The 26,181-nt window shown below is 42.0% G+C and overlaps 2 protein-coding genes across 6 annotated transcripts in view; one reads left to right on the top strand and one right to left on the bottom strand.

Annotated features, from left to right (window-relative positions):
• The window catches only part of EXD3 (exonuclease 3'-5' domain containing 3), a 580,991-nt gene extending 561,493 nt beyond the window's left edge, over positions 1-19,498 (bottom strand). For all 4 annotated transcript variants that reach the window (XM_039506698.1, XM_039506699.1, XM_039506700.1 and 1 more), the window contains exons 1-2: positions 19,386-19,498; positions 15,152-15,218 (exon numbers count right to left, since the gene is read on the bottom strand). The gene's annotated coding sequence lies outside the window, so the exon portion shown is untranslated. The remainder of the gene's footprint in view (positions 1-15,151; positions 15,219-19,385) is intronic.
• A 2,472-nt stretch (positions 19,499-21,970) lies between these two features.
• Positions 21,971-26,181, top strand: part of NOXA1 (NADPH oxidase activator 1) — a 40,882-nt gene continuing 36,671 nt past the window's right edge. The window contains exon 1 of one of the 2 annotated variants that reach the window (XM_039506706.1): positions 21,971-22,208. In XM_039506706.1, the coding sequence (XP_039362640.1) occupies positions 22,035-22,208 (174 nt within the window). In that variant the 5' untranslated portion in view covers positions 21,971-22,034. The remainder of the gene's footprint in view (positions 22,209-26,181) is intronic. The other variant, XM_039506707.1, reaches the window with a different exon arrangement.

Here is a 26,181-nt window from a genome sequence, read left to right as displayed (position 1 = left end):
CCTCCCCACCCTGTGAAAAGTTTTTTTTACGAAAATGTGGTCATCCTATCATGACTTAAAACAAACCTCAAAACATGTTTAGCAATAATTCTTTAGGATCTGCCAAACAGATTTCCACAGTCTAAGGGTCAACCTAATTCACCTTCTTAAGCTATAAAATGGAAAAGTAATTACCCATTATTCCTAAGTCTACTGCATCTTGAAGACTGCAAATGTAGTTTAATGAGGTACTCAACTTTCACAGTAACTAAATTAATACAGCACAGCTTCCCAAACCCAGTATCTCCAGTTTAAAAATGCATACTAAAAACCATGGTATAAAAGAGTCCCAGCTGTACAGGATCGTTTATAGAATGCAAAGTTTACACAGACGGGACATATCACACACCCCATTATGTCTCTATCAGCATACCAGCCTTTGCAAATCTGCCCTAAATAAAAACAAAATTGACAACACATTGTGTTTGAGGCCAGCTGGGCTGCATACTCTGAGCATTGATTTGGCAAAGCTTAGATTGTTCTTTGCACTTCTAACAAACATCTCGCTTACAAATGGAAAATTTGCTAACATTTTTAAACCTTCTTTAACGTTCAAATGTGATTAGGAACCTGTTCGGCTAGGTCTCCTGGAGGGATCAACTCATTGGCCACCAAATCCATGGAGACAAAGCTCTAGATTACTTAGAACCTAGTGGAATATCACACAGCTTTCTTAGGAGCCAAAGGAGAGACAAAGACTGACTTTGTGCATATTTTAGCCTGTGTACATTACTGTGCTAACCCTTTACTGACACATCAAAACATGATCTTAAACAATCTTAAAACTCTTATTGTTACAAACTATCTTAGGTGGACAAAGATACGATTGTCAACATATGGAAATGTTTAGGAAATGTTTCCATTTTCTGTCCAAGTACACCTCCACCCCGATAAAACGCTGCCCTCGGGAGCCAAAAAATCTTACCACGTTATAGATGAAACTGCGTTATATCGAACTTGCTTTGATCTGCCAGAGTGCGCAGCCCTGCCCTCCTGGAGCGCTGCTTTATCACAATATATCCAAATTCGTGTTATATCAGGGTAGAGGTGTATTCTACAGTCAAATACTGTAGAATACAGTAGGCAAAATGTATAGCAACTCGGTGTTCTACACAAAGACTGTCAGCAAAAGTTGCTTTATTTAGCTTATAAACAAAGTCCATTTGTCCTTTTCATGACGGAGCTTTTGAAAGATGCTGGATGCATTATGGCAGGTAAGAAACAGCAAAGTACATGTAGACTAAAAAATGAATCACAAACTCCATCCAGCATATATGATGGAAAAATTCAGTAAAGCACAATTTTGCACAAACAAAGGAAAAAGCTTGGCTATACATTAAAATAATAAAATAAACTAGCAGCTATATCTGAAAAGATCTGGGATGTATTCCTTGGATAATTTCTCAGTTCATAAACTTTTCCATCAGGTTTTCTAGTTTCTTTTCACTACCTCCTGGATTTCTGGGCTGATATTTTATCCAGCAAATGGGTCATAAATGTAGTATCCCAAAACAAATAGGATTTATAGCAAACATACTTTAGGACTTCTACTAGCAAATCACTGCACAAGAGAAAGAAACACTTCACCCTTTTGTCTGCGGTTGCGAAAAACCAACCCAATGATTTTTCTTTTTTCTTCCCCCATTTTTTGAACTTCTGTATAACTTTGAAATCGTAACATAAGTTAACATATATTTGAAAGAATTGTAATACCAAAAACTTTAGGATCTAATTTCAAGATGTGAAAACTATATTCTAAAAAGTTACAAGGGATATGATCATCAATATTTTTGTTGTGTCTCTTAAGAATCAATTAGAAAATTACTATAGAGAATGGGTTAGAAGCCTAGAGGGAAAGAAGGGAATATCACAGGAAACAAGGGCAGGGGTAGGGGATGGAATCAACTCTCAATGGATGTTGAAAAGGGAAGTGGGGTGGAGTCGTGAACTGTTAGTGGGTTTAGTTTGCTAGAATCCAGAAACTACTGGAAACTATGGTAGGCATATTATATAAGGCAGTCTAGAAACTAGCTTTTTCCCCCCCATCTTCAGTCTTCACAGTATTGACTTTATTAAGTAATTGTTACTCATTCTGTAGAAAACCTGAAAGTTATTGATCACTATTACAAATAGGTGATTAGTCTTTAGTTAGTACCAACCGTCAATGTATGGATTTATCTGATTCAACATGCTTCAAACTGAAGGAAGTAGACGAGAACAAAAGATTAAATGGACAGAAGTATGAAAACAGATAAAACCTCCACAGTAAAATGGAAACATTATCAAGAATGATTGAGCAGTAAGACAGAAGCAATGTGTGCTTAACTCAAGAAATGCAGAAAATTGGTTTCTTTGGATCTTTCAAGAACAAATGTGCAAGTGAACGAAACTTTGTCTTTAGAACTTGAAGAGCAGAACACTTATGAGCATGATGACCTTTCTGATGTCACTGTTGTCATTTAAACACAGCTGTGATGACAATTTAAACCTCTTCCAAGCCTTCCAGAAGCTCTTCAGCATGTCTCTGATCATCTCTCACACCCAAAAATAGCAAAGATCTGTTAGCAAACATGCCATGACAATCATTGCAAGGCAAAGATTGAAATTAAGAAGAAATCTGCAACCTTGTTTTATGCCAACATTGCCTTGAATGTAGCACAAAATTAGGAATGTAAAGAAATGTCTGAAGCAGTAGATCCTGGATATACTCTTCCAGACAGGACAAATTTACAGGTCAACTAAGAGATCCTACAAAGGAAGAAAAGAGGAAATGTAAATCAAGGATTAAAAGAATCAACATTAAAACAGGAGTTTCGGCAGAACATGACAAATGATCCCATAATGGATACAAGCATCAATAAAAGCTATCAATTTAATGTTATTGTTTCTCCATCTGAAAAGAAACGCACAGAATATTCTGCTTCAGTTTCTGAAGATGCTATCTAACAATACAGAGTAAAGGAGACCTTTGCTATTTGCTAGGTCATTGGAAATAAAATGAAAAAGATGAAATAACTTTTCAGGTACCATCAACCTAAACTTTAAACCTTCCTGAGAAAGAAGTACCACATACAGTCACAAAGTGCACTGGCCAAGTTCAAAACTACTTCCACAACTACCTTAAGACTAATGGCTGGATGATATAAAACGTAGAATGAATGCCCCCAGCTTCTCAGTAACACTTGTTGGAATTCTCAGAAAGATGAGGTCTCTACATTTGTAGCTAACTACCATAAAGGTCTGTTGATATTTGCACTGAGAATAATAATGAATTTGTTAAAACACAGAATTCAACATGGGATGAACTCTTCAGAGAACAGATCTAAAAAAATTATTAAAGTTAAAGTTTAAAATTAAATATACACAAGTTAAGAGAGAAGGTACTGTACATCTGGGGTCAGGCTTGAGTTATGAAGGATTACAGGTATCAGTTGCAAGGATGAAGAGATACATACATATCACATAACCAGCACAGACCCAGATTAGGGTGCAAGAGTTTTTAAAGTGTCAGTAGATAAGTGGGCTCGGGTACGCCACCCATGGACTGTATAAGGAGTATCAGTGTAGCGAATAAGTACATGGGTAGGGTGCGTCCCTTGGTTCGTCAGGGAAGGAAGTGGGTTATTTCCCTGGTTGGCGGTCTCAATTACTCAATGTGGTATTGACGGTGTCCTGTGACATGTTCCGTATAAATGTCTCTGGACCACCTGATGGTGTCAGATACCATGAGCTGTCTCATGAGCCGGGCGTGGCATCGACCAACTCCGCATGCTCTCAAAAACAGCTCGTTGTGGGGGTCCCATGAGCCCAGAGCTCCCACGATCAGGGTGTGTATCTCAACCTCATAGCCCTGGGCTCTCAAGGTCTCGGCCAGCGGGGTGTACTTCAAAGCCTTCCATGCTCGGGCCTTGTGGAAGGCCAGTGACCTGTTTTCAAATGGCACCATGACGTCTACCATGAGGACCTTCTTCTTTTCTGCATCTGTCACGACGATGTCGGGTCGCAGTCTGCTGTCTGTCCGGGGATGGCCGAGTCGAGGGTGATCTTCACCCAGGGACGGCAGGATGGCTTTCACCAGCCTGGACGGTGTTGTGGCAGTGCCGCCAGGCTCCGGAGTGCTGTTTGCATCCACTACTAAACTACAAAACAATTGAAAGAAGCTCTGAAGGGGCTTGAAATTACCAACTGACTACTGTCAAGCTATCAGTGGAAATCTGGCTTGGTCTGTTAACACCAGTACTAGACCCATACAAGGATAATATCAAAATATGAATCAAAGAAGCTATGAAAACTTTCAGTTGCTTAGTCAATGTGTCTCATCTCAAATACTAAGGCAGTATGCTGAGCCCCAAATAGGTGGAGGTGGCTAAAATATGGCTTATGGAATGTAGCCCTGAGTTCCTTTCTTCTCTTCCAGCATTCAGAATTGAAAGATCCAGATTTTTATCCAACATATATATTTTAAAGGAAGTTGGATCACAATTTGTTGCAACAAAATGGTGGAAAAGTTATGAAGGAAAATTGTGGAAGAATAAAATTTAAATTTTGTCAGTTTTTAAAAGACCTGTGCTTCTGTTCAGCCAGCTCAGCATTGATTGAGCACAGACGAAGAACATTCAGAATGGTTCTGGCAAAACCAGTAGGGGAACAATGGCCTTGAAATAACATATCCAAATATTAATAATTTTGGCTCCAAGAGTTTTGGATTGACCTTTATACATTTTGGCATGGGGTAAAACTGATGCCCATTCTGAGCTAAATTCTGTTCTGGTGTAGGGTTTATTGCTGAGCTGTAACTTTCCATTTGCTCTTTCAAAGTGCACAGGTAAAGTGATTAATACTTTACAGCAAGCTGCAGGGTGACTGTATTTCATTTTGCCAGTTCTATCAATATTGTTAGCCGCACTTGATTTTATATGTTTGTTGAGTACAAACGAGAACTGTATTATTATGAGAACAAAGGAAAACAAAAAACCCAAGCAAGCCAACGATTACCACATTTTATGTCCTCTATTATAAGGCACCAAAATAGAGAAGGTAACAATCTGTCCTGGGATACATACCAGGCAGTGATTCTGTCAAGGTGCTCTGTGGACGTCAAACTGCCTGTATAGAACATGAATGACACTAAACCCCTGCCTATGGATTAAGTATGGAGTCCTCTCTTGCTCAGAATATGTGCTTTATATTTAATGTTTAAAGCCTTAAATTTTAATTATAATTAAAAAAATTCCATCAATATAAAATAGTGAATACAGAAGACAAGTTAACAAAAAAAAAGTATACAAGACAGCATGAGAACAGGTTTAAAGAGAAAGAATATTTTTACATCATCTTCTTGGGTAAGTTTAAAGAATTTTTGATGCTGGGAACTATATGGCCCAGAGGGATTGGTAATCAGAGAGAAAATTGAAACCTCTAAATTGAAATCCAAACCATGTCAACAGTGGCCCCAAACCATTATCTTAACATCTGCGAGCTGTTTGGTAACCTGTGTGAAATGAGTTAGATTTCTTAGTGTCCACATCACAGTCATTAATTGGCAGCATGCTGACAGTCTAAACCAGTGGTTCTCAACCTTTCCAGACTACTGTCCCCCTTTCAGCAGTTTGATTTGTCTTATGTACCCCAATTTTCACCTCACTTAAAAACTACTTGCTCACAAAATTAGACAAAAATACAAAAGCGTCACAGCACAGTATTACTGAAACATTGTTTACTTTCTCATTTTTACCATATAATTGTAAAATAAACCAATTGGAATATACATATTGTACTTAATTTCAATGTGATACTTGAGCCTGTTTTTCACTTGAGAGCTGTGTCATTCTGGGAGATAGTGAAGCAATAAAGTTTTTCTCCACATTGAGTCTATTTCTACTCCTTGTCTTGAGGCAATCATAGCAGAAAATGAGACTTCACAAAGATATGTTGACCCAAAAGATAACAGAACATCCAAAGCATGGCTCCCAAGGTCACTGTACTCTTTCTGTTCTAACCACCAGAACAAGAGTAGTGTGGAGTCATTTATCTTAATTTGCAGACCATGGTCTGAGGACAGCAAAAGAAGATTATCTTGCTGACTGGCAGAGAGGTTGCTGTTGCTAACATCTGACAAAATGAATGGGTTTCTCACTTTGTCAAGTTGAGCTGAGTTTTGTTGAATGTTGTGGAAATATAACTTCAACTCACACGTCTAGTAGGCCAAATTATCTACATATGAGTGCTTTTGTAGAAATAGCTGAAACTTTTTTTTTTTTGTCATTTTAATCTAAAAAATCTATGGCTTACTTGCATGCACAAGGTGTTGTGTCTTCAAATGTCATAGCAAATGTGCTGGCTTCAAACAGTTATTTGATAGAGTTTCTCCATAAAGGAAAAACAAAGCTTTAGGTGGATTGTCACTTGCCGATGTGAATCCAAAAGCAACAGATTCCCCGCAGAACTGATGATGGCTTTTTTCCCAGTCATCTTCAATTTCTTACACTGTCACCATTACCACTGCTTCCGGCTCCTCGTTTTAAAAATCAATCAATTTTTATATCACAAGCACATACACACCACGACAACTTCAACCTCACTGCACCCATCAATAAAGGACATAAAACACATGTAATACCCTGTGTATATCCACTTTACATTACCCAATAACATACAGAGCAAGTCATTGCCTGTATGAAATTTTAGTTTATGCTAACTTTGCTAGTGCTTTTTACATAGCCTGTTGTAAAACTAGGCAAATATCTAGATGAGTTGACGTACCCCTTGGAAGACATCTGTGTACCCATATAACAATAGTGAACAGCTGGTAAGTGGATTAATTTAATCTTAATATCAAGCATTCACACAATGTTTGGAGGGGGTAGTTTAGTTAAGAAGGGATCTAAAGAAGGAAGACTTGATGAAAAGTCTAGTGAGCTTGAAGAGAGTAGTTTTCCAATATGTTTTATTACTTTTTTTGAGAGACATACTTCATTCATGGGAAAGGGTTTGGGCAGAGATTGGAGGCCAACCTGCAAGAAAATAAAGGAAAGAAACAAAGCACACAAGCCTGGCTTTCTGCCTTTCAATCTTCAACTACAGTTGGTCTGTGAAAGAAGCATTTGCAGCATTGGCTCATCCAGAGAACTTGAAAATGTTCAGCAATGTCTTGGAAATGAAGGGACCAGCTTCCTTTTCCACAGACTTCACTTGTTTGTGTATTTTTAACAGTCCTCTGAAGATAATTGGACCATTTAAGTTCTGTGACTAATGTTTGCATGCTTGCTGCCAAGGACTCAGTATTCTTCACCCCACGGTTTGTCTGATCTTTGGGAAGATGTCCTCTTCCAGTATAACAGTGCATTTTGCCAGGCCTTTTAGGTAGATGGACAACAGATCCACTGGCTCTGTGAAGGAGGGAAAAAGCATTGGACATGTTATTCCTTGACTTTAGAAAAGCTTTTGATGCGGTCTCCCACAGTCTTCTTGCCAGCAAGTTAAAGAAGTATGGGCTGGATGAATGGACTATAAGATGGCTAGAAAGCTGGCTAGATCATCGGGCTCAACGGGTAGTGATCAATGGCTCCATGTCTAGTTGGCAACCGGTATCAAGTGGAGTGCCCAAGAGTTGGTTCTGGGGCCGGTTTTGTTCAATATCTTCATTAATGATCTGGAGGATGGCATGGATTGCACCCTCAGCAACTTCTCAGATGACACTAAACTGGGAGGTAGATACGCTGGAGGGTAGGGATAGCATACAGAGGGACCTAGACAAATTAGAAGACTGGGCCAAAAGAAATCTGATGAGGTTCAACAAGGACAAGTGCAGAGTCCTGCACTTAGGACGGAAGAATCCCAAGCACTGCTACAGACTAGGGACCGAATGGCTAGGAAGCAGTTCTGCAGAAAAGGACCTAGGGGTTACAGTAGACAAGAAGCTGGATATGAGTCAACCCCTAGTTGCCAAGAAGGCTAATGGCATTTTGGGCTGTATACGTAGGAGCATTGCCAGCAGATTGAGGGATGTGATTATTCCCCTCTATTCGACATTGGTGAGGCCTCATCTGGAGTACTGAGTCCAGTTTTGGGCCCCACAATACAAGAAGGATGTGGAAAAATTGGAAAGAGTCCAGTGGAGGTCAACAAAAATGATTAGGGGGCTGGAGCACATGACTTATGAGGAGAGGCTGAGGGGACTGGGATTGTTTAGTCTGCAGAAGAGAAGAATGAGGGGGGATTTGATAGCTCTTTTCAACTACCTGAAAGGGAGTTCCAAAGAGGGTGGATCTAGACTGTTCTCAGTGGTAGCAGGTGACAGAACAAGGAGTAATGGTCTCAAGTTGTAGTGGGGGAGGTTTAGGTTGGATATTAGGAAAAACTTTTTCACTAGGAGGGTGAAGCACTGGAATGGGTTACCTAGGGAGGTGGTGGAATCTCCTTTCTTAGAGGTTTTTAAGGTCAGGCTTGACAAAGCCCTGGCTGGGATGATTTAGGTGGGGATTGGTCCTGCTTTGAGCTAAATTCTGCTAAATTCACAGGGGGTTGGACTAGATGACCTCCTGAGGTCCCTTCCAACCCTGATATTCTGATTCTAACAGCTTCTTTCTTTTCCTGCCATGGATTATTTAATCTCTAAGGAGACCATTTTCTTGGACTGTTTAGGATAACCCTTCCATATGGAACTGGACCGTAGTGCAGACTCTTTAAACACCAGAGGGACTCCTTGTGGGTTGGCACCCATATTCATTCTGGCCTCTCTACACATCACCACACAGAACTATCTCAACACTTTAGGCAGGATCCACTGCACTGACATCAGAGGAAGAACAAAGGAGGTCCTGCGGGCTGACAACAGCACAGCACAAACTGGAACCTCTGAGACAGGAACTGCATCTGTTCCTTCTTTTGGCTGTATTCACCTCATCAAGCTGGCAGCTTGGGGAGGAGGGAGGGAGGAAATGGCAGAAGCAGGGCTTCTGAACTCCTTCTCCATGCTACTCCAATATATGGGAATGGTCAGGTGACCTCTTGCACTGCTGGAGAGAAAGGCCAATTCTAGGTTTCAAATTGTCAGGCACAGCTAATTTAGAGTACCGTTTTACTCTATTGGACCAGTGCTAATTCTCAGTTTTGCACCTATATGCAGATGTCTTAAGAAGCTGCAACTTTGCTAACTAAATATATATTTATTCAAGAAAAAAGAACATCGGTAATATCCAATTGATAAATTCTGGGAAAGCAGGAGGTCTGCAAAAAGGACTGTTCCACTGTCTGCGGGGGAGTAGGAAGGAAGGAAATGTGAATTATAAGCTTCAAAATTCAAAAAGATCCATTTTTTAAAAGAAAGGAAATTAGATTTAAGTAGAAAAGGCTATGCTTAATATCACTGCATAAGCTGGGAAAAGCTAGAAAATTCTATGCTAAGGATAACAGTGTATCCTCACGTCACATTGTTGGGTCTTCCTCCACAATGGTGAAGGGAGTAGAGGCTGAAAAGCCCATCTTTGACCGATAAGTTTGCATCACAACCTTCACATTATTTAAAGAGTCACAATTTGGTATTCACCTCCATATAGCTCACCCTTGGCTTTTCTGTAATGGGACTAGGGATGCAAATATCGGTTTAAAAAGTTAACCAGTTAAACGATTAAAATTATATTGTCTAACTGGTTAACCATTAACTGACGTAGCTGGGGTTCCACCGGCATGGCTGGGGCTGGGGTCCCTCTGGCCAGCCGGCCTTCTGCCGGCCCAATGTGGCCAGGGTCCCTCCTGCTGGCCCAGCGCGGCAAGGGCAGGGGTATCTGCTGCTGGCACGGAGCCGCTGGGGTTAATGGTTAAGGTCGGTTAATTGGTAAGCCTAATGCTTACGGGTTAACCTTTTACATCCCTAAATGGGACTATTAAAAATCACATATTTTTGCTTTTAAAAAATAGTGGTAACTCATAACTGAGCAGAGACAAAGACTCTGTTGATACAACAACATGTGGCTTAAATCTGAAAGGAGAAAGAAAGCTGTTCTGTTAAACTGACAGCTCTACACACAGGGCTTATATTTTAACTGGTGTAATAAATCATGGAAAACGAGTTCTGTTTGGCTGAAAGAAGCATTTATTCGGACAGGGAACAAGAGTGTTTTAAAATCACTCTGGACACTGTACACAAAATTATTTATTCATTTTACTTTCTTTAAATATTTCCCAAAAGTTTTGCATTTGTTCTGCTTAGAGCTATTTACTCTTTGGTATTTAATCTATTCCATGTCAGGCTGCCAAAACCATTGAGCTCTTATCTAAACAGCTCCTCTCTACTCGTGGTGGGGGTTAGATCTCACTCAAAGGAGCATTGCTGGTGACAAGAAAGCAGCTCACTCAATTTGCATTATCACATTAGACCCTGCCATTTTCCTGAACTAATCCAGATGAAGGACCAACATAAAGTCCATGTTTTCCTCTAACCAACAGCCAATCCCTCTCTTCCTCTCCTGATTTCCCCCCTTTTTACTAGCACGTGCCCTATTTTCTTCCAAATAGCTTTTAGCACATTTTCTTTTCAGACATACATTCTTATTTATGTATAAAACTTTGTGCAGTGGCTGCCGCTGCCTGTGCACATCAGCACAGCATCTTAATACGCAGGGTGTACTGAAAGCAACAAAAACACATGAGACTCAAAATCCTTAGGCACTGGTTATCCCAGTAACTTTAAAGAGGTGCTCAAGAAGTTACCATCATTACACCATCCTTGGAACTCCACCAGAAACACCCCCATTGGTCTCTAGATCCTAAACAGTTGCACCATTGCTGATGTATATTAAAAAATGAGGAGAACAACTTGGCAGAACATTCTAAGCACAATACTGAAATGTAACTGGAGATGGGACTAAGGACTGTAGCAATCTGTTTAAATAAAAATCAGATGGTACCTGGAACTGATTACAGCCCTCAAGGAAGGAGGATGCTGGAGCATATTAATGACATTTAACACTCATATGTCATTGTTAAGTTATTGGCTAACACATGCAAACATATCATTATACAACTCAGATGAGTCTTCAAAGATGCAAACCAAAATATAAACTGTGCCATAAAACTAAATTAGCCTTTCCAGTTAGTTTGTGGAACTGAACTGTGAGAAAAAATATTGTAGGAGACAGTATGCCACAGAAGAGAAAAGTATTTCATACAAGCATCTGGGGCTTCCCTTGACCATCTTGTATGGAGAATCATACTGCATGATTTTGTTCCACAATGCCCACCTGGTGTGTGTGGTAAAGTAGGGAGAAGATGAGTAAGTGTGACATGGCATAGTATGCAAGTAAGGGGAGAATTTTTGAGATACAAGTTTTTGTCATTCAAATTCTGTAATCACTGATGGGAATCATGAGGGTAAAGCCCTTCAGAAAGAATTAAAACCACCCCCTTCCTACCCCTAAGTGGGAATATGATATAAAAATGTCACCTCAGAATCCTATCTGGAAAATCTGTGCTTATGCCATTTCATGTTTGCCATTCTGGCACAAAAGATTTTTTTCTTAGAAGATGAAGATACAATGATGATTGTAATACTACCATCTAACATTTACATGTTGACACTACCTTTCATTCTGGAATATCCCAAAGCATTTCAGAACAATATATACATTATTAATTTTGCCTCTCACTGAAAAGCAGCCATCTCTGGAACAAAGCTAAGAAGCTGTTTATGAGTTCAGAACCCCAAGCTTTTAACACAATTGCAGGAATTAAATGCTTTTAAAGCTCTGGCCATGGTCTTCGACTGCCCTGAGCAGGAGAATTCCACTTTGCAAGACTGGCCAGTTGAGTCCCTGCTAAACAGGGATTCAGTTCCATCAGTTCTTGGCTCATGCCAATCAACTGCATGGAGGTCTGTGTGAGGGGCTCAAGACCCCATCCTTCCAACAGTTCAGTAGTCAGTCACATCAGGGGTCAGCTCCTGCTTTCCTCCCATTGCCAGCATCTGATCAGTGGAAGTAGGGGAGGACTTGTGGACAGTAAATTCTCTGTCTCCCCTCCCCTCCAAATTGCTGCACTTCCTGCCTACAATGATTATGGAACAGTACTAGAGGGAGAGAAGGCATCTGCTAGAGGCCTCCCATTCTTACAGAGAAAACCTGGGGAAAGCAGGAGAGGGGAGGGGATAGGGTGGGCAGTACTTCATCTTTAAAAATTAGTCTGCATCCCAAAAATAAAATTACAGACCTGTAGTATTTTAGGAGTTCACAGCAAATGACAGAACTCTTTAAGGCATAAAGCAAAGAACGATCTGGTGGCTAAAGCACAGGATCTGGAGTCAGGAGATATGAATTCCATGGTAGGTTCAGAGACGCATGTCCTCAGTGACCGCAGGCAAATCACATAACCTCTCACCATCTGTGTAATACAGATAACACCTACTTCTTAAGAGGCTCTGCTGAAAGACACTATGAAGTAGTGTGGCCCAGCAGACAGGGAAGAATGGGGTTCTGTTCCCAGCTTTGTCACTGACCTATTGTATGATTTAGGCCAATTCACTATCTCTTTCTGTACTTCAGTTTCCCCATCTGTAAAAGGAAATAAAAATATTGGCCCATCTTTGTGAAGTGCTTTGAGGTCTGTAGATGAAAATGGCTATACAGCAACTAATGAATATTACTGAAACTGGAGAGGGAATTTACAGTTACAGTAAAGCAATGCACTGAAATTGAGATTTATGGTATACAGCCATGGGTCTGGTATATGAAGTAAGTGCCATTTACTTAAGTAAGACTACTCAATCTGGGTATGATCCAATGTGAATTATTCAGAAACTGTATCAAATTAAACTGAGTGGGTATGAATTCTTTTTTTTTTAAATCAATGTCAGTAAGTCAGAGTATAGTCACAGAAAAGCCATGACTCCTAAATGCGAATAAGGCTGGTCTTATGAGACAATAGCTAGGAAATTCAAAGCTAAAGCAGATTACTTCCCTTTATTTTAAAGCAGGGGTCGGCAACCTTTCAGAAGTGGTGTGCCGAGTCTTCATTCATTCACTCTAATTTAAAGTTTCGCGTGCTACTAATACATTTTAACGTTCTTAGAAGGTCTGTTTCTATAAGTCTATAATATATAACTAAACTATTGTTGTATGTAAGGTAAATAAGGTTTTTAAAATGTTTAAGAAGATTCATTTAAAATTAAATAAAATGTAGAGCCCCCCCGGACCAGTGGCCAGGACCCAGGCAGTGAGAGTGCCACTGAAAATCAGCTCGCGTGCCGCCTTCGGCACCCGTGCCATAGGTTGCCTACCCCTGCTTTAAAGTATTAAAAGAACAAAACACAAAATCCCACCCCTCACTGGTAAGAGTTAAGGAGGGAGCACTTGTTTTAATTTTGATTTTCCTAGCTTTTGCCACTTTTCTCAACACTTCAATAATACTTAACACTATAAACACTTTTCAATTTCAAAGCACTTTATGCACATTAATTAATTCATTCTCACAATCTCCTTGTAAGGTAGGAATTATTATCCTGCATATTATAAATGGGAATCTGAAGAAGAGACATTAAATGAATTGCCCAAAGTCATAGAGGGAGTTAGAGCTGGGATTAGAACCCAAGAGTTAATGGGGATGGTTTTTGGTGCTCTATACTTAGAGGATTTTTTTTTTATTATTATTTTTTAAGAAATGGTGATGGGAGCATTAAAAAATACAAAAGGAACTGTAACAGCTCTCAAGTGAACACATGTATGGGGTCATGCCAATCCATAGTGTAACAACACTGATAAAAGCATATTATTTAGGTAATTAAACCCATAGTTAAGAAAGTGTGATAGTTTGCTGATAGACTGCTAGTACCTCCCACACAGAGTATGAGTGATATCCCAGAGCCTAAACTTTGTACTCTGCAGAACATCAAATTAAGAATTATGTTTACATCAGTATCTATCTCTCTAACAGAAATGTAATCTTGCTAATGCTGATCTGTGTGGCAGTCCAAATATTTTTAATATGCAAGCCCGCCCCCTAGTGAAATTAAAGATGAAGTTTTAGAATATGTACAGTGGTGACTGTGCTCAGAATGGAATCAGATTTTTATGGCATTTCTAATAACTATGCCAAACTTCATTCCCACTTGAACAACAGGGAAAAATAAATCAAATAGAGCTAATTTGTGAATTACTCCTTTGCAAATGTCTTTGGTTACTTTTTAATCCACAGGCCCTGCTGGGGGGATGGCTTGGTAGTCTAAACTTCAGATTAAAAATACCTACAACCACACACATACAGACTTGAAACCAAAGCTCCAATAGCTCAGTGTTGCCCTTCCAAGGCAGATAAACTGAGTTCTACACAATTTACCAGGGCTTTGGAGCGGAGCCTGGAGCTGGAGCGCGGACCAGTAGGTTTTATGCCTGGAGCTGGAGCAAAACAAAAATGTGATTGCTCCAAATCCCTGCAATTTACTGTGTCTATGAGGAACTGGAGTGAGGTGGTCATTTTGAAAAGACCTTATAAACGGATATCCTATTTGCTTAGCATGGACATGTGAGATCCTCTAGGCTTCTCTAGTTGGGCTTCTACTCTGTTCAAAGGAGTCTGAATGTACTAAATATGGAAATTCCCTCTAATATTCTGGATCATGAAATGAAATGGCATGCTTCAGACACAGATGAATCCAACCTTTGCAATGCCAATGGGAATCACAAATGAAGTCCACAGATCAAAAGGCATAGGAACCTCCCAAATCTGTTCCCAGTTATGACTGCTATACCATAAAACACAGCTTGTTCGAAAGGATATCACCAGTAAGAATGGCCATATAAACAATAATGGTGGTGAGCAAGTTCTTGCTACAAGCTTTCACAGCTGTGACTTTGCCGATGTTCAGGTTTGCTTTAATGCATCTACATGAACAAAATATGCTAGCAGAACACCTTGCAAACATGCTACATGTGCTTTCTGATCTGGTGCAGTCCCATCATGAACAAACTTTACACTAGACAAGTCATGATAAAATTGATCTTCAGAGCAGAGTTTATTTTTTAAATTTCACTGTCAAACTATGAAAACAGAGTCATTCAGCTTGCAAAACTACCCATCAATATTAGCTTAAATAAATTTAGGTCTAGTGGACCAGCAAACTTACCCAGGAGGAGGACAGGGCATGTGTTGCCTGTTCAGTGATGACAGAATAATTCCACCTCTGTATACCACTAAAAGGAATTAAACAAACCTGTTAGCATTTACTCATTTCTCTACATACTTAGTCCCTAATTCAGGACAGCCCTTAAACACATGTACAAATCCCACTGAGGTCAATGGAATTTAAGCATATGCTTAATGTTAAGCAAGTACTTAAGTGCTAACCTGAAGAGGTTAATTGCTTTCCTGAAATGGGGCCATAAACACTTGCTAACATCTCTACAACTTACTAAATGCAAAATCTCCACTAATGTAATATTAGGGTTGCACAGTTAAATTCACTAAAGAGTGAAAAATGCAAAAGTTAAGCATTTTAAAAGCAATGTTAACTGGGCCATATTTCCACATCCCACATGGACCACAGCTTAGCAGAGAGACCATCTCCCTCCCGTTCACACTCATGTAATGTCCCTCTGGCAACTGCAGCAATTGCTTATCGGAAAAAATATTTTTCAATTATGTGGCGAATTATCATCAAACTTCTCACGGGTCTCTTTCCCTCTGAGGGCTAGCTATAACATGCCTTGCATCGAGTTTGTAACACTGATCATTTCTGAGTTGAAAGTAAAAAAGCTGCAATTCTGTCCCGTAATTCAAAAAGACAAAATCAATCCATTTCCAAGAAAATTCCCCTTTATTTCCAAAAATGTGAAGTTTCAATCCCAAATGGATACAATCCTACTTTTGTTTGTACAGTACTACAGTTTGGCCCTCAGGCACTACCATAATCAATATGATTATTAATAGTTTCCCAAAAGTTATAAGCCATTTTATATCTGACAAAAAACAAAGTGAGTCAGTTGTATCCAGCAAACATTTAAATGTGCATTTTGCAAGCAGTGGAAAATTCCTACTGTGCTCAATCCCACATGCATTGATTTTGTTATTTTCCACTCAATTCTTTTTCCAACTTAACAACTCCTTCCTTGAGGAAGACTACTTTTAAAAGATCAGCAGTGGAAAGACAGTCTCCTGAATGTTCTTAAAGTGAGAATTTTTACTTCAGAGACACATAACCCAAACATGACTAAAAGAATTCACTTGAAACTTATTTTAAGTAATCACCTCAGAACATATACCAAGCATGGAAACTCTCAGTCCAGAATGAGAATTTTGGGGAAAGATATGAGCAAAAGAAAATACAGGATGATAATGAAAACCTTTTGCAACCTTAACTGTTGCTACCAGAGAAACCACAGCCTTACACTATATCCTGGTGAGTTTCTGGAGACCGTTATTTACCAGCTACTCCTCTCATCCGATAAGCGGATGAAAGAGCAAGACATGCATGCCAGAAATTCATGGTAGCAAGGTTCAATAGGGTATGCCTACAGTCTAGTTACTATACATCCCATCTATAAAACGTATCTGCACAGCTAGGTTAATGTGCCATTAAGTGCACTGTGATATGTTCACCCAAATGTCAACAATGTCCACAAATAAATTGCACTGTAAGACTGTAGTAAAGAACTTCAATGAGAGCACAGAGTATGTTAACAAGAAAGGAACTGCTCTACAATGTCAGTACCCTCATATTTACATTTGGTCACAGCTGCATAATGAAGAGCAGGGGCTGATTAAAAGAAAAAGAGCACATGTACACATATGTGAAATACCAGTTTATCCCGTTTCTATTATATGAAATATCTAACAAGCACCTTGATTATTAGAATTCTAATGTGATATATACCGAATACAGTGATCATGTTTCTATTCTCACATAGGGCTACCTTTTTCCAAGGGCTATGCTCATTTCATCTTTGCATTTCACCTTTAACGCAGTTCATCTTAAGGACTAACAAAAACTGTTAAGTGTCTTTAGAAAAGAAGCTTTTTGTGGCATGGAGGTACACAAAACCTTCAAAGCAAAACTTTGTGGGGTTTAGGTTTCCTTCTCTGAACTCACAAATGAGTTCTGTGCATAATGTTAATCTGACGCAGTTTCAGATGAGCTGTTCAAACCCTTCCCCTGACTAAATATGTTAGAATAAAAACAGATTTTTTTTAACAAAAACCTGTTAAATTACTGCAAGTGCAAAACTATAACAAAAAGTGATTATAAAACTATCTGTGCACCAGGTGTGCCAAATATGGCTCCTTCTTCTGCACATAATTACTGCAGATTCTATCTCCCATCTACAAAAGACTGTCTGAGGAACTTATATCCAGGCATACATTGGATTTTTGGGATGCATTTCACTATATATTGGAGTATCTTCTTGTTCCCTGTGTGTAACTGTTAGAAAAAGCACTGGAAATTACCCATGTTACCTGTTGTCTGACCATAAGCAAGTCACTTCCCTCAGAGTAAAAAAATGGATAACAAGCTGTCTAGAGTACCTGGCAGGAGAACTGTGAAGCGTTTTGAGATGTGAGGTATTATATAAAAGGACAAAGTATTATCACTAATAAAGTCACTGAACCTTATCTGATTTTTTAATAAAAACCATAGCTCTGGCCCAATGGCATTAAAAAAAATCAGCATTTTAATTTTTAGAGACTTCCATATGCGTCAAAGATTTCTCTGTTTCTGAGACAATGGTTATTCTGTCTTGGAGATGACAGCACAGAAAAGATAGTGTGAAACACTGCATTGATCACTTGCATATACTGTTGTTCAGCAATGACAAGATTCTGTCATGACAATGGTTTATATATTGATCAGATGGGGCAGATGTGTTTGTTTTTGAGGAATTTCAACATAATTCATAAAAAGTTCTATAATGGGACAGCTTCTTTGCATCTACTGCTCAGTTTCAGCATTTGGACACTACTTTAAATCTTGCAATGTGTCATTAATTCTATGCTTTTCTGCCGGCATAATTAAACCACCCCAATGAGCAGTGTTAGCTATGCTGGCAGGAGAGTATCTCCTGCCGACATAGCACTGTCCACACTAGCACTTTTGCCGGTGACACTTATATTGGTCAAAGGTGTGTTTTTTCACACCCTTGACTGGTTTGCCAACAAAACTGCTAATGTAGACGAAGCCTATTTCTTCCTATTTAAATCCCTGCATCTTATGATTAGCACAATAATATTCCCGATAACATCACCTGTTTTGCACTCCTTATTCTGCCTCAACTAACTGGAATGCTATCAGTTGAGGCAATCTCTTTTTTAAACCCGCAACTGTAAATCTTCCTTTTCTCCTTTCTAAAGCATTCTGTGATGCTGTGTAAGAAGGATACTACATAAATGTTGAACTGTATATGGTCTTACATTGGGCAACTCTCCTAGCTCTAGTGCCATACTGACATCTAATGGCAGCGCTGAAAATTGCAAATTCACATCACTGCTTAAAGGAAGGTACATCACTGTACCAGGAAACGAGGGATTGATGGTAGTGATATATTTCCATCATTTTATTTCAACAACCGCTTACAGGTGAAGGGTCATAATAAACCCAACCAGAGATTACAACATAAAAATATTGACCATTAGTGGCTTTCTGTGGTAAGAATGGGAAACTTCATGAATTTAGCTAGTAGTGTGTTAGCAAAAAGCACTGCTTGGCAAGTTTCATTAAGGCATCAGTTGCCAACTAATACGTCTCAGTTCTGTTTTACAAAACCAAACTATCCCCACAACCCCTCAAAAAGAACAGGTCGGTTCCTGTTGTCTCCCGAAGCTGTTTTTGGTCTCCAAAAACACCAAAGTCCTTTGGCCACTATCGTATGTTCAATAGACATTGTATGTTCAGTCTCCCCTTTTTAAGTCTCACGTTTGTATTCACCAAGCGAAGCCCCAGTGAGAAGTTTGTGACGTGCTTAATGTTGCGCAGACTGCAAGAGCCCAAGTGCCCGCTTAGCGCTGGGGTGGAGGCAGGGGCTGGCCAAAGCCCCAGAACCCAGTCACGGGGCGGCGCGGCGCGGCCCGGCCCAGGAGCGCTCGCACCCCGCTGAGGGGTCCCGCCAGCCAGCAGCGCGCGGATCCAAGCAGCGCAGGCCGTGGGACGCCAGGTGCGGGGGGCGACGGACCCAGCACTGCCCGGACTCGGGGGGCCGCTGGGACCTGCCGTCCCTGGGGCTGCGCCCGCAGCGAGCTGCTCCCGGCCTCTCACAGAGACGAGCCGCTCCCTGCTCTGCCCCCAGCTCCAGGCCGGTCCCTCCGCCAGGCAGGGTCTGGGCTCCGCGTCCCCGGCCCGGCCCATGGCGGGAGCTGCTCCGGCCACTCACCTCACAACGCGCCGGAAGCCGGTAACAGCGAGCGGGCTCTGTGGTGCGGCGCCCAAATCCTTCCCCGCAGCCCGGCGGCGCGGGTTCCCTGTGACACACGCCGCAGCGCCCCCTGCCGGCCTCAGCTTGGGGGCCCTCCCACAACGGTGCAGAAACGTGCCGGGCTGAATAGCGCCCCCAGGCGGTGTCTGCCTCGTGCCCGCGTCCCAGCGGGTTGCCCGGGGGCTGGGGCGTTCTCCGGGACCTGCTCTTTAGCCTCAGGCCCCACCTTGTACCGCGCCTTGTGTAGATATTTGGATTGGGATAGAATCAGAAGTTTATCTTATCTGCCATCATTAGCTGTCAATATCTAATGAGACAAAACTTCACCTCTCATCCCATGATTACTTAGTTTTCTTAAGAGCCTCTTGTAAGAGACTTTGCATAATTAGCACAGGAAAAATATAAAATTCTGATATAAGATGTAAATACAGAAGTATGGCTTCCAAAAGCTGCTAATCAACAGAACTGTTTTCTTGCCAAAAAGAAAGGAGAGCAGCAGCAGTTCTCAGGTGATGCTCTGGCACACCAGTGATTTATGGAATTCCTAGTCTGCAGAATTTTTGTAAAATGAGCAATAAGTGATTGGGGTGTATTTGACAGGATATGGCCCCATAGAAAGATCTATCTCTTATCTTATAAAGTGCCCCACAAAATGACTCAGTTGAAGATCTGCTATTTGACAGAACCTGTTGCTACAGGCACAGGAAAGAAACCTTCCAAACAGCATGTAAGGAGAGCTGTTCTTCCTCTCCCTGAAAAGAAAATGGAGATGGTTCTTAATTGTAAGTGGGCTCTTGATTCTGCCATTCAACCCGAATATCCCCAGAAAGAGGGACTAGGACTTGACTGTCATTCCAAAACACTAAGTAGAGGAACCCACTGATTCACTAGGCCACAACGTCATTCAATACAAAAAAGCTGCACAAACAGGGAGACCTATTTGTACCCTTCTTGTCCCTAATCAAATTGGCTTTTTGTTTCTCAGAACACACACCCACTCTTTGCAGCCACATACTCTAGGTGGATTCAGCAGGCTTACAATTTGTGGGGGTCTCTCCAAGTAAGAAAATGGCTCCAAACTGGCAAAGGAGCCAGGACTTGTCTTCCTCTGGTCCAAATTCCAGAGAGGAAGATTGGGCAGTGAGCAGGGGCGGCTCCAGGCACCAGCACGCCAAGCGCGTGCCTGGGGCGGCAAGCCACGAGGGGGCGGTCTGCCGGTCGCCGCAAAGGCAGCAGGCAGGTTGCCTTCAGCGGCATGCCTGCAGAGGGTCCACTGGTCCCGCGGCTTCAACAGACCTCCCACAGGCGTGCCGCCGAATCCGCGGGACCGGGGACCTCCCGCAGGCAAGCCGACGAAGGCAGCCTGCCTGCCGTGCTTGGGGCAGTGAAATACCTAGAGCCGCCTCTGGCAGTGAGTTACCTCTCCTACTGCTGAATTAGCTTAGTAACTGTTTATCTGCCTCTCCTTCTTGTGCTGCTGAAAGAGGTTGCTGTGTTATCCCACCCTCTGACTTCACCACCTCAATCAAGCTTCACAATTATCATTGCTGTGTACCAGTATTAAATTGTTTGTTTAAAACTTATACTGTGTGTATATGTGTGTGTGTATACATATCAGTATCGAAGAGCCATCCTCCAGGATCTATTTCAGGCTGCTGTGTGTCTCTCTTCTCTTAACAAACCTTGAGAGCTTGCAGGTGAGCAAAAAAAAAGAAAAAAAAAAAAAAAAAAAAATATAGGAAGGAATCTTGTGTTTTTTTTTTTTTTTTGGAAAAGAGATGGTTTAACTCTGAATGGAAGTGGGAAATCTGCAATTATATTATTTCTAGGAGATTTTCTAGTTATTATTATTTGAATATATATATATATATATATATATATATATATATATATATATATATAGTCTTTTGTCTGGTGAAAAAAATTTCCCTGGAACCTAACCCCCTTTATTTACATTAATTCTTATGGGGAAATTGGATTCGCTTAACATTATTTCGCTTAAAGTCACATTTTTCAGGAACATAACTACAACGTTAAGCGAGGAGTTACTGTATTATATTGATATGATTTTTTTATTTTTGACTGTGTCCAGAAGCTTACCAGGCTCTTCGCAGAACACAGAGAAAGGCATAGCACCTGGCCAGAAGTGCTTACTATCTAATTTCATGCATTCCACCTTTTCTTTGTGAAATTCAGTGAAATACTTGGAGTACAATGCAATAGGTGAACAAATCTGTGTTTTATATGCTTTATACAGATTTGAGGCCAGACCTGCATTCAATTATACACAAATGTGTGCAACCAAGATGGCAATCTCACTATCTATGTTCAGGCAGAGATTAAACAGTCTCCTCTGTCAATATTTAGGTTGACTCCACCTACTTTTGCTCATTTCCTTTAAATCTTTGTGTTTCTGAACCCATTGAGTAATAAAGGGAGTATTTAGCAAAGTATGTCTTAGAGGCTGCTGAACTTCCTTGTTAGCCCTGAATTCCAGGCAGGTGCACCTGTCTGTCAGCAAAGAGCTGGGTGAGGCTTTAGGCAGCTGCCAAGATATCCAGATCCTGAAGGATTTTAGAGAGAAATCTGTGTGTAAACAGAGAGAAAATGGCATATCGAGACTTAGTGAGAGGCTGGCATGAAGGAATTCTGGCTATGGATAAGGGTGACTGGGACTCTGCCTTGAAAATCTTCTCCAGTATCGAAGAGCCATCCTCCAGGATCTATTTCAACATAGGCTGTGTGCATCTCTTAACAGGGAACCTTGAGGGAGCCTTGCAGGTGAGCAAAAGAAAGAAAAGTAAAGCAAGTCAAAAATATAGGAAGGGAATCTTGTGTTTTGTTTACTTTTATCTGGGAAAGAGATGGTTAACTCTGAATGGAAAGTGGAAATCTGCAATTATATTATTTCTTAGGAGATTTTCTAGTTATTATTATTTGAATTACCATAGCGCAGATAGAATGGGGAAAGAAAATTATACTTTGCTACTGAACAAACCTTACAGAACATATTTCAGAGGAATTTATGGTTGCCTGATATTGGACAAATCTAATTCTGTTCCTGCTCATGAGTCCGAGAACAAGCCAGATTCTCTTACATTCTGTTTCTCCCCCTTCCTCAGTCAGTAAAGACCTTGATCATTGAAAACTGTGTCTTAGATTTATATATGATGGCACATCTAAGTAAACTCTGGTGGTTTTTCCAATGTAGCTATGAATTAATAGTGGCTCATTAATGGTAAATGTATGTAATTGTCACAGTGGGTTACACCCAAGAGGCCAATCTCAGGTCAGACACTCCAAACTAGTGGTATATTCTATAATTAGATATCACCAAAACAATAACAAATCTGTGCTCCTGGTTTACTATATTAGCCTCATCCTGCAAAGTAATTCACATTGGAAAACATAATCCCAACTATACATATAAAATGATGGTGTCTAAATTAGCTGTTACCACTCAAGAAAGATCTTGGAGTCATTGTGGATAGTTCTCTGAAAACATCCACTCAATGTGTAGCGGCAGTCAAAAAAGCAAACAGAATGTTGAGAATCATTAAGAAAGGGATAGATAATAAGACAGAAAATATCATATTGCCTCTATATTAATCCATGGTACGCCCACATCTTGAATACTGTGTGCAGATGTGGTTGCCCCATCTAAAAAAAAATCTATTGGGATTGGAAAAGGTTCAGAAAAGGGCAACAAAAATGATTAGGGGTATGGAACAGCTTCCATATGAGGAGAAATGAATAAGACTGGGACTTTTCAGCTTGGAAAAGAGACGACTAAGGGGGGATATGATAGAAGTCTATAAAATCATGACTGGGGTGGAGAAAGTGAATAGGGAAGTGTTATTTACTCCTTCTCATAACACAAGAACTAGGGGTCACCAAATGAAATTAATAGGCAGCAGGTTTAAAACAAAACAAAGGAAGTATTTTTCACACAATGCACAGTCAACCTGTGGAACTCCTTGCCAAAGGATGTTGTGAAGGCCAAGACTATAACAGGGTTCAAAAAAGACCTAGATAAATTCATGGAGGATAGGTCCATCAATAGCTATTAGCCAGGATGGGCAGGGATGGTGTCCCTAGCAGAGACTAGAAAGTGGGAATGGGTGACAGGGGATGGATCACTTGATGATTACCTGTTCTGTTCATTCCCTCTGGGGCACCTGGCATTGGCCACTGTCAGCAGATAGGACAGTAGGCTAGATAGATCTTTGGTGTGACCCAGTATGGCCATTCTTATGTTCACAGAGCCATAGGCAGTGCCCTTGGGCGCTCCAGTCAAACTTACCACCCAGACAAACTGGACTTAATGATGAAAGGTTATTACAGCCAATATTCACCACACATTAGGTCAGGGGTGGCCAACTTGTGGCTCTTCAGAAGTTAATATGCAGCTCCTTGTATAGGCACCGACTCCGGGGCTGGAGCTACAGACACCAACATTCCAATGTGCCAGAGGGTGTTCACTGCTCAACCCCTGGCTCTGCCACAGGCCCTGCCCCCACTCCACCCCTTTCTGCCCCCTCCCCTGAGTGGGAGGCACTGATCGGTGGAGCTGCCAGTGGGTGAGAGGCACTGGGAGGCGGGGGGTGGATCTGATTGGGGGCTGCTGACGTATTACTGTGGCTCTTTGGCAATGTACATTGGTAAATTCTGGCTCCTTCTCAGGCTCAGGTTGGCCACATGTGCATTAGGTTCTTTCAGCCCCAAAAAGCCAGTCACATACCTCAGGTCAAGGTATACTCCAGATCTTACCTAAGACAGTGCTGAGAGCCAATTTCTTTCATAAACTAAAGATTTATTAACTAAGAAAAGAAAATGAGAGTTACTGGGAGATTAAAGCAGATAAAATACATTACAGGTGAATTAGTGTTTGTAATGCAAATGATGCAGAGACATAATGTTTGCTATTTTTCTATAAGTTCCTCAGGGTTTCCTAAAATGGCTTTTGGGGACCCCTGTCTTGCATCTGGAACCCTCCGTCAGCATTCATATGGATTAGAGATGAAGGATCGCTCTCAAGCCATTTTCCTGGCAGGTGTTTCTATCACAACAGCGTTTTCCTCTTCGGAAGAATGGGCAATGTAGACAGTTTGTGAATCTCCATTGTCAAACCAATGACCCTTGCTTTGAAATCAGGAAGCTTCCTAAATTACAGTTCTAAAGCAGTTTTCATTAAGCTTTCACATCAAATGCATTCTTATCTTAAAACGAACACACTTTACACTAGGATTATCTAATTACCGGAGAGTACATACTGGGATAGGCAGAAGCACCTCTTCATTAGCTTTTACATTGTCTATGTATTAAGTAAATTCACACCTAAACAATAAATACAGGCTTTTTGACCTAATGTGAATTAAGTAGACTCATACAAAATGCAAAGGTAATCATAGAGTTACAAGACATGAAAAAAGATATAGCCACAGTTACCCTAATATACGTCAAACAGGATATAGATCAGGGGTCGGCAACCTATGGCACACGAGCCGATTTTTAATGGCATGCTGCTGCCTGGAGTTCCAGCAGGCAGCAGCGTGCCATTAAAAATCCCGCCCAGCCTGGCCCGGCCTGCTCTTCTCCGCCCTGCGTTCTCCCGCCCGCCGGGGCAGGGGGCAGGGGGCAGAAGCAGAGGCGTGCACCTGGGGTGTGCTGGGTATGCCCAGGCACACCCTAATGCAGGGGTGGGAAAATGGCCCCACTCTCTTGGCACAGCAAGCCGCAGGGTCCACGCTCCCAGGCCGGAGCGCCCGGCCAAGCGCAGCAAGCCACCGGCCCCTCCCCCGCCTTCCCTGGAGCCATGTCGATGCGCACGCAGCGCTCTGAGGGGTGGGGTTGCACGCTCCCGCAGGGCAATGTTTCGCTTCGTGGGGAGACAGACACACTCCCCCCTCCCCTGGAGCCATGCCGCCGCATGCACAATGCTCTGGAGGGCGGGGCTGCCCGCTCCCGCAGGGCAGCATCTCTGGCTCTGTGTGGAGCAGAACATGCTGCTAGCAGCCTCATGGTAAGGGGTCCAGGCCTGGGGTGGGGGCATTCAGGGGAAAGGGAGCAGGGTGGGTTGGATGGGGTGGGGTCCCGGGGTGGTGGTTAGGGGCGGGGGGTCTCTGGAGGGCGCAGTCAGGGAGCAGGGGGGGTTGGATGGGGCATGGCAGTCCTGGGGTCTGTCAGGAGGCGGCGGGTGGATAGGGGTCAGGGCAGTCAGGGGACAGGGAGCAAGGAGGGTCCTGGGGGCAGTTAGGGTGGGGGTCTCTGGAGGGTGGTCAGGGGACAAGGAGCTGGGGGGGTTGGAGGAGTTGGGTGTTCTGTGGGGGGCCTGTCATGTGGCAGGGGTGTGGAGAGGGGTTGGGGCAGGCAGGGAGCAGGGGCAGTTGTATGGGTCAGGAGTTCTGAGGGTCCTGTCAGGGGGTGGGGAGCAGTTGGATAGGCATGGGAGTCCCGGGGGTCTGTCTGGGGGCGGGGGTGTGGATAAGGGTCGGGGCAGTCAGGAGACAAGGAGCAGGGAGGCTTAGATAGGGGATGGGGTCCTGGAGGGCAGTTAGGGGCAGGGGTCCCAGGAGGGGGTTGTCAGGGGACAAGGAGGGGGGGTGGAGGTTTTGAGGGGGGCAGTCAGGGGGCGGGAAGTAGGAGGGAGTGGATGGGGGCAGGGCGGGGGCAGGGCTCCCTGGGTGCACACCCTAATGAAATGTGCTGTGCACGCCTATGGGCAGAAGCTTGGTCTTCTGGCTCCCTTGCCTCT

This window comes from Mauremys reevesii, linkage group 19 (assembly GCF_016161935.1).
Source record: "Mauremys reevesii isolate NIE-2019 linkage group 19, ASM1616193v1, whole genome shotgun sequence".
In the NCBI taxonomy this organism is placed as follows: domain Eukaryota; kingdom Metazoa; phylum Chordata; order Testudines; family Geoemydidae; genus Mauremys; species Mauremys reevesii.
This window is presented reverse-complemented; position numbering and strand designations above follow the sequence as displayed.